Source organism: Hyla sarda, chromosome 9, assembly GCF_029499605.1.
Source record: "Hyla sarda isolate aHylSar1 chromosome 9, aHylSar1.hap1, whole genome shotgun sequence".
Taxonomy (NCBI): Eukaryota; Metazoa; Chordata; class Amphibia; order Anura; family Hylidae; genus Hyla; species Hyla sarda.
This window is the reverse complement of record NC_079197.1, coordinates 163854005-163863363: the sequence shown is the minus strand read 5'-3', so window position 1 is coordinate 163863363 and position 9359 is coordinate 163854005. Positions and strand designations below refer to the sequence as shown.

At 44.2% G+C, this 9359-nt stretch overlaps 1 protein-coding gene across 2 annotated transcripts in view; it reads right to left on the bottom strand.

Moving 5' to 3' along the window:
* Positions 1-3552: 3552 nt before the first annotated feature.
* The window catches only part of ATAT1 (alpha tubulin acetyltransferase 1), a 66819-nt gene continuing 61012 nt past the window's right edge, over positions 3553-9359 (bottom strand). The window contains exons 11-12 of one of the 2 annotated variants that reach the window (XM_056537875.1): positions 9084-9120; positions 3553-3933 (exon numbers count right to left, since the gene is read on the bottom strand). In XM_056537875.1, the coding sequence (XP_056393850.1) occupies positions 3669-3933; positions 9084-9120 (302 nt within the window). In that variant the 3' untranslated portion in view covers positions 3553-3668. The remainder of the gene's footprint in view (positions 3934-9083; positions 9121-9359) is intronic. The other variant, XM_056537874.1, reaches the window with a different exon arrangement.

Sequence of the window (9359 nt, the reverse complement as noted above, 5' to 3'; positions counted from 1 at the left end):
CGGCTCATTGAAATAAATTACATACGGGAACGCATAGAAAGGCATACGGGAGCGCAAGGTTTTATCTCTCCCCTGCCGTATGCGCTCCTGTATGGGGGAAAACATAATGGGAACCCAGCCTCACTATGTCTGCACAAATGGGGTTGTGATAAGTCTGTATGGGGGAGGCCATATTACCCCAAGACTTACTAATAAAGTATGATTATACTGGGGAGGGGGGGTTAGTGGACATTTTCTGGGCACTTTGGGCCCCTTAGTACCAATTGATCCTGGTATAAACACCACAACCTACCTGAGTATTGTTACTGACCATGTCCATCCCTTTATGACCACAGTGTCCCCTGTATCTTCTGATGATACTTCCAGCAGGATAATGCCCCATGTCACATGTCATCATCTCATACAGGACAATGAGGTCACATGACATCATCTCATACCGGACAATGAGGTCACATGACCATCTCATACAGAACAATGAGGTCACAGACATAATCTCATATGGGACAATGAGGTCACATGACATCATCTCATACAGGACAATGAGGTCACATGACATCATCTCATACAGGACAATGCGGTCACATGACCATCTCATACAGAACAATGAGGTCACAGACATAATCTCATATGGGACAATGAGGTCACATGACATCATCTCATACAGGACAATGAGGTCACATGACATCATCTCATACAGGACAATGCGGTCACATGACCATCTCATACAGAACAATGAGGTCACAGACAATCTCATATGGGACAATGAGGTCACATGACATCATCTCATACAGGACAATGAGGTCACATGACATCATTTCATACAGGACAATGAGGTCACATGACTCCAATTGCCTCAACAGTCACAATATCTCATCCAATAGATCACCGCTGGGATGTGGTAGAACCGGAGATTCTCATCATGGATCCGACAAATCTACAGCGACTGTGTGATGTCATCATGTCTATATGGAGGAACTGTGTGATGTCATCATGTCCATATGGAGGAACTGTGTGATGTCATCATGTCTATATGGAAGAACTGTGTGATGTCATCATGTCCATATGGAAGAACTGTGTGATATCATCATGTCCATAAGGAGGAACTGTGGTGATGTCATCATGTCTATATGAAGGAACTGTGTGATATCATCATGTCTATATGGGGGAACTGTGTGATGTCATCATGTCCATATGGGGGAACTGTGTGATGTCATCATGTCTATATGGAGGAACTGTGTGATATCATCATGTCTATATGGAAGAACTGTGTGATGTCATCATGTCCGTATGGAGGAACTGTGTGATGTCATCATGTCCATATGGAGAAACTGTGTGATGTCATCATGTCTATATGGAGGAACTGTGTGATGTCATCATGTCCATATGGGGGAACTGTGTGATGTCATCATGTCTATATGAAGGAACTGTTTGATATCATCATGTCTATATGGAAGAACTGTGTGATGTCATCATGTCTATATGAAGGAACTGTGTGATATCATCATGTCCATATGGAGGAACTGTGTGATGTCATCATGTCCATATGGAGGAACTGTGTGATGTCATCATGTCCATATGGAGGAACTGTGTGATGTCATCATGTCCATATGGAGGAACTGTGTGATATCATCATGTCTATATGGAGGAACTGTGTGATGTCATCATGTCCGTATGGAGGAACTGTGTGATGTCATCATGTCCATATGGAGAAACTGTGTGATGTCATCATGTCTATATGGAGGAACTGTGTGATGTCATCATGTCCATATGGGGGAACTGTGTGATGTCGTCATGTCTATATGGAAGAACTGTGTGATGTCATCATGTCTATATGAAGGAACTGTGTGATGTCGTCATGTCTATATGGAAGAACTGTGTGATGTCATCATGTCCATATGGAGGAACTGTGTGAGGTCATCATGTCCATATGGATGAACCTTGTGATGTGATCATGTCTATATGGAAGAACTGTGTGATGTCATCATGTCCATATGGAGGGATTGTGTGATGTCATCATGTCCATATGGAGGAACTGTGTGATGTCATCATGTCCATATGGAGGAACTGTGTGATGTCATCATGTCCATATGGAGGAACTGTATGATGTCATGTCCATATGGAGGAACTGTGTGATGTCATCATGTCCATATGGAGGAACTGTGTGATGTCATCATGTCCATATGGAGGAACTGTGTGATGTCATCATGTCCATATGGAGGAACTGTATGATGTCATGTCCATATGGAGGAACTGTGTGATGTCATCATGTCCATATGGAGGAACTGTGTGATGTCATCATGTCCATATGGGGGAACTGTGTGATGTCATCATGTCCATATGGAGGAACTGTGTGATGTCATCATGTCCATATGGAAGAACTGTGTGATGTCATCATGTCCATATGGAGGGATTGTGTGATGTCATCATGTCCATTTGGAGAACTGTGTGATGTCATCATGTCCTTAAGAACTATGTGATGTCATCCTGTTCACATGGAGCAAAATCTGTGAGCAATGTAGAAGGTAAGCCAAGAAGAATGAAGACAGTTCTGAGGACAAAAAGGAGGTCCAACCCAGTACTAGCAAGGTGTACCTAATAAAGTGGCCAGTAAATGTATATTATGATATAGGAAGCAATTGCCTTGGCCTAGAAGAGGATCTTCAGAATAGTGGTTTTTAAAGGAAATCTGTCATCAGAATCACCCGGACTAAACCTGTTACACAGGCTTGTAGTGCGGGTGATCCTGATTAAAACGCTTCTTACCTGGTTAAAAATGGTTCAGCGCTTCTTCAGGTATCTATATCTTTAGTTTTCTGTTATTCCTGGCTTGGGACTCAGTGGAAGGTGTTATCATCTGGGACTCGGCCACACGTCATTCTAGCTGGGCGGAGCTGCCGCCCTGCTCATGAATATTCATGAACTTATCCTCGTCGTCTAACTCCTTTTTCTAGGTCTGGCGGGGAGGGCCGCGCATGCGCCGCGTTCCGTACACCCGGAAGCGGCGTTCTCCCCCCGGCTTTTCACTCATGCAGCCCGTCTTCTTACTTGTATTGGGCCGCAGCGCGAGTTAAGCCGGGGGGGGGGGGGGTGGGGGGGGGGGGGGGGGGGAGAACGCCGCTTCCGGGTGTACGAAACGCGGCGCATGCGCGGCCCTCCACACCAGTCCGAGAAAGAAGAATTAGACCAGGAGGATAAGTTCATGAATATTCATGAGCCGGGCGGCAGCTCCGCCCAGCTAGAATGACGTGTGGCCGAGTCCCAGATGATAACTCCTCCCACTGAGTCCCAAGCCAGAGAATAACAGAAAGCTAAAAATAAAGATATCTGAAGAAGCGCTGAACCATTTTTAACCAGGTAAGAAGCGTTTTAATCAGGATCACCCGCACTACAAGCCCGTGTAACAGGTTTAGTGCGGGTGATTCTGATGACAGATTTCCTTTAAGTCTTGGGGGGTGAAGGAGGCCACAATCTATGTTTGGAGTTTGATCCTCAGCTTCCTCCTACATATGAGAACTATAAACTGGACATTGGGTGAAGAATACAACAATATGAAGTGAAATCAACAAATCACAGTCTATGCTTTAATAAATTCTACAAAAATGGTTTATTCTGTGAAAATATAAATGTATTAATAAAAGTGTCAGTGCCAAGTGGTATCTTCTGCTCTGTCACCACGGACGTGTTCCCCGCATCTCCTGTTTCCGCTTCACCCACTGAGCGTTCATGACTGTTCCCAGCACAGTCCATGATGGTTTCTCCAACCAAGGAGCCATGGTGTCATCAGGACTGCCAGGACCGGTCAGTTCTTGGCCTTTTAATGGGCTTCCCAATCCTCCTGGTGGCTGAAGACTGGATGGTATTTTGCTTTGTGGATTACTGTTGGGCTGAAAATGCACATTCTGAGGGGCTCCTCCAACCGCTCCTCTATTACCCCTGCAAAAAAAAAGGTATTATGTGGAGATATGAACATATTAATCTAATCCAGCACTGAGAACACCCTAAAAATTACAAACTATAAACGGGACAGAAAATCCAGCCAATTGGGTGTACAGTCTTTGTCACTGCTCTGTTGTTATACTGGGGCAATTTTTACTGTACATTAAAGGGGTTGTCCGATGATGAAACCTATTTTCAATTTTCTAATAAATGAACTTATATTAGTAAATAAGGTTATTTTACTACCCATTTGTGGTCTTTCATGCCTTCCTTCCGCTTTTGATGCAAACTGACTGCTCTGTCTTTAAGAGATGTACACTAGACAGGACATTGGGCTAAAAAGGACTTTATGTTCCTGCTGTACACTCTAGTAGGGAATTCAGCCAACTTTCTCTTATGTGGGAGAGGTTAAACTTAATGCAAAACTGTCACAAATATTGTACCCCCCAGACTAATACCATGATAGTATAGATGATAACAATTGCAATGCAGCCATACCATTGGTTACTCTTTATCAGGCAGACAATTGTTTTATTGGTCGCACAGCAACAGTCAGATGGGTGTAGCCGGTGGTTCGCAATGCTGTGCTAGCGCCCCTGATTTTCAGAATGCGCTCCCTCCCGTTGTCTGCCATCAGCTCAGTGCGTCTGTGAAGTGCTAGAGGCAGGGAGCAAGCTCTCTACCTTTAGGGAAATCTGAAGCAGCGCGTCTCAGGCACCCAGAGGAGAACGGGCATTGTATACAGTGACCCCCCCGACCTACGATGGCCCAGACATATGACAATTTCAACATGCGATGGCCTCAGAGGCCATCGCATGTTGAAGGCAGCATCAACATACGATGCTTTTGTATGTCGGGGCCATCGCATAAATGGTTATCCAGCAGCGTAGACTGCTTCAGCTGCCGCCGGATAGCCGTTTACGGTGCCCCGTGTGCTCCGGTGATGGTCTCCTACCTGTCCTCGGGGCTCCGAAGCGTCCTCTTCACGATCCCCTGCATCTCCGGCGCTCTCCATCGTCGTCATCACGTCGCCGCGCACGCCGTCCTGTCATGCAGGAGCCGCGTGCGTAGTGACGTGATGACGGCGACGTGAGAGCGACGATCCTGGGCAGCAGAGACGTTCCGGAGCGGCGGGGACATCACAGGGACGTGGCGACAGCGATGGAGCGCAACATCCAGGGCAGCGGTGATGGTCCGGAGCGGCGGGGACAGGTGAGTACAACTTCCTATTCTTTACATTGCACGGATCCCTCAACATACAATAGTTTCAACAAACGATGGTCCATTTGGAACGGATCACCATCGTATGTTGTGGGACCACTGTATTATAAAGGTGCACATATTAATAAAGCCTCAGGGAATTCACACATCATGAAAATCTAACGGCCCATCCACCAATGCACCGTGCCCCTAGCTCGCAGGTGGGGGATCAGGCAGCACCATGCTCCCAGTCGCCCCACGCTAGACAAAAACAACAAAAAGGAGAGAAAAACTAAACTTCAGACTGAAACTATGAACAAACACAAAAGGGAAAAAAGACCAGGTCTGGGGAGCTCCCAGACCTGTGTCTTGCCTCCTGCTGACACTAGCTAAAACTGGTTACCTCACTTTCAGTGGGCGGGTATATCCTGCCAGGGGGGAGCAAACTTTTTTTTCCTAGTGTCAGCGTCTCCTAGTCGCAAGAGCATATACCCATCAGTGTAGGTGTCCCCCAATGAAAAGTGACCGAGAAATCAGGGGGGCTAGCAAGGCATTGCGAACCCCTGGCCACGCCTATCCGACTGTTGCGGTCCGCACAATAAGACATTTTCTGGCTGATAAAGAGTAGCCAATGGTATGGCTGCTTTGCAATTCTCATCATCTATACTATCATGGCATTAGTCTGGGGGGGGGGTACAATATATCCTTGACAGTTGCGCTTTAAGAAAGAGTAGTGGGAGGGAGATAGTTGACTGAATTCCCAGCTAGAGAGTCCTGTACACAGGAACAAGAAATGTGTTACAGGATGTACACAAGACAATACGTTGAGATAAAGACAACAGAGAACACCAGTAGACCAATACTAATGAAAGAGGTGCTTAAAATATAACTTTTAATCTTGCCTCTCTAAAAACTTAAACAATAATGTAGTGAGAATGAGTGATTAGAGTATGCCAAACAAAAACACAAAAATCTCTGTTAAAAAAAAAGAGACCATATAGATTATGTGAATAACAGAGTGCCCAGGATGCATCAAACGGCACCGCACAGTACATCAAGGTTATCCCCAATGGCCAACTCCAACGCGTTTCTATAGTCCGTTATGACGACGTCCTCAGGGAAGTATTACAAACAGCAAGATAATCATGGATTACAGGTTTGAAAGATTAAACACATACCATGGACCAAGGGGTCTAATACTTATATGCCCCCCCCCCCCCCCAAACATAAAGAAAGGAAACAGTGGTCCTATATCTGCGGATATGTCTTGGTAAATTAAACAGATAGCGCGGTCATTATGCCTGACATTATGCCCGGTCAGGCATGTACCAACCGGCCTCTCCATCACTACGGTGCGTGCGCACTGCCGGAATCTTTGAACAGGTATCTTCTAACTGTACCGCAGTAAAGGACCATGATGGATACTTTACCTTTACTGGAACTGATACCAGTTTCCGGTTATGTATAAAAAAACATAATAATATGTATCATTTGATGTTTATTGCTACACTGATACTGACCGTACTGTCGGTTTAATCTACCGAAACATATCTGCATATATAGGACCACTGTTTCCTTTCTTTATGTTTGGGGGGGGGGGGGGGGGGGTCATAAATTAGACCCCTTGGTCCATGGGATGTGTTTAATCTTTCATATCTGTAATCCATGATTATTTTGCTGTTTGTAAATACTTCCCTGAGGACGTCGTCCTAACGGACAATAGAAACGCGTTGGTAGTTAAGGCTGTCCATTGGGGATAACCTTGATGTTTGACGCATCGTGGGCACTCCAGTATTCAGATAGACTATATCAGTGGTCTCCAACCTGCGGACCTCCAGATGTTGCAAAACTACAACTCCCAGCATGCCCGGACAGCCGTTGGCTGTCCGGTCATGCTGGGAGTTGTAGTTTTGCAACATCTGGAGGTCCGCAGGTTGAAGACAACTGATCTATATGGTCTCTAACTGATTTTTTTCATTCTCACTACATTATTGTTTGAGTTTTTAGAGAGACAAGATTAAACGTTATATATTTTCAGTAGAGATGAGCGAACTTACAGTAAATTCGATTCGTCACAAACTTTTCGGCTCGGCAGTTGATGACTTTTCCTGCATAAATTAGTTGAGCCTTCAGGTGCTCCGGTGGCTGGAGACTCTTTCCTAGGACTGTATCCACCTTTTCCAGCCCACCGGAGCACCTGAAAGCTGAACTAATTTATGCAGGATAAGTCATCAACTGCCGAGCCGAGAAGTTTGTGACGAATCAAATTTACTGTAAGTTCGCTCATCTCTAATTTTATGCATCTCTTTCACTAGTATTAGTCTACTGGTGTCCCCCAGTTCTGTCCTGACGCATAGAAGAATTTAATAAATAGGTTGTGTACAGGACCGTAACAAGCTTGTATGCTTTGGGGTCTATAAAGACAACAGAGCAGACCATTTGCATCCATAGCAGAAGAGAAAACATGGTAAGTACAGCTATTTAACAACCTTTCTGTCAGTCTTCCAAGATAAGTTTACTCATTGGACAACCCCATTTTCTAATAACTTAACTCTTTGTTGAGACCTTATTGATTGACCTTATGGGCCCAAAAGCTTGAGGCTTCACTACTGAGGGATTCTGACGACAGCATAATCTGTTTTCACTTCTGTCAGGTATTGTTGGACAACAGATACAACAATCTGACAGAAATCTATATAAATCTATATTTTATATTGATATAGTGATTAAAGGGGTACTCTATGGCCAGCTTAAAGGGGTACTCCGCTGGAAAAATGTATTTTAATCAACTGGTGCCAGAAAGTTAAACAGATTTGTAAATTACTTCTATTAAAAAAAATCTTAATCCTTCCAGTACTTATTAGCTGCTGTATGCTCGGAAGGAAGTTCTTTTCTTTTTGAATTTCCTTTCTGTCTGACCACAGTGCTCTCTGCCGACACCTCTGTCCATGTCAGGAACTGCCCAGAGTAGGAGAGATTTGCTATGGGGATTTGCTCCTGCTCTGGACAGTTCCTGACATCGGACAGAGGTGTCAGCCGAGAGCACTGTGGTCAGACAGAAAGGAAATTCAAAAAGAAAAGAACTTGCTGTGGAGTATACAGCAGCTGATAAGTACTGGAAGGATTAAGATTTTTTTAATAGAAGTAATTTACAAATCTGTTCAACTTTCTGGCACCAGTTGATTAAAACAATTTTTTTCCAGCAGAGTACCCCTTTAAGCTGGCCATAGACATAGGATAGCTATTGACCGAATCCCTTTATCTTCTGATTCACTCATACACGTGAACACTCAAGCCAGATCATCTATTTAGAATGGAGTTGGTGGGGAGGAGTTGGGGGGGTGTAAACCGCTACCAGACTCCTATGGCCGCTTATCTTTCAAAGAACAAAAGGATCATGCAGTCAAAATCCAAAATGCCTAATTCTTTTCTACCCGATATCTGCCAGAATCGAGAGGCCCCCTATACATATTAGGCTGCTTTCACAGTATAAAAATTCCTCCGTTATAAAAAACCCTGAAGATCGGCCGTTACCAAATCCCATTAGAGTCTATGAGATTTTTACATTTTCCGTTTTAACCTGTTATAGCCCGTTATTAATAACTGACATTATTTTGTGAAGGGCGAAAGTAACGGGAGAAATAGTACAGGCACTATTTCTTCCATTCATTCGCCCGTCACTAAATAACGTCCGTTATTAATAATGGGCTATAACGGGTTAAAACGGAAAATGTAAAAATCCCATAGACTATAATGGGATTTTGTAACGGCCGATTTTCAGGGTTTTTATGACGGACGTTTATAACGGGTGAATTTTTATAGTGTGAAAGCAGCCTTAGATGACCACCTGACTCTGCCAAAAATGTGGTGGGTTCAGCCAACAGTTATCTAAGGTGTATGGCCAACTCTACAGAATAACAGAAGAGACTGTATAGAGCGACTCTTACCCTTTAGCAGCTTCCTTCTGTTCTTCTTTAGTGTCCACTGGATGAAAAGAACAGAAATAGTAAAATGACTGAAAGGGACAAAACTACTTTAGAAAAAAGAGAATAGAAAAGAAAGCAGCCATGTGATGACAGCCATGAAGGGGCCGGGTACTAAGCATCAAGTACGCTATTCTCAAAAAAAACAAAAAACGCCATTTAGCAAATTTTTAGGGCTTCCGTTTCTACACAGTTCCCTTTTCAGCAAAAATGACACCTTATCTTTATTCTGTAGATCCA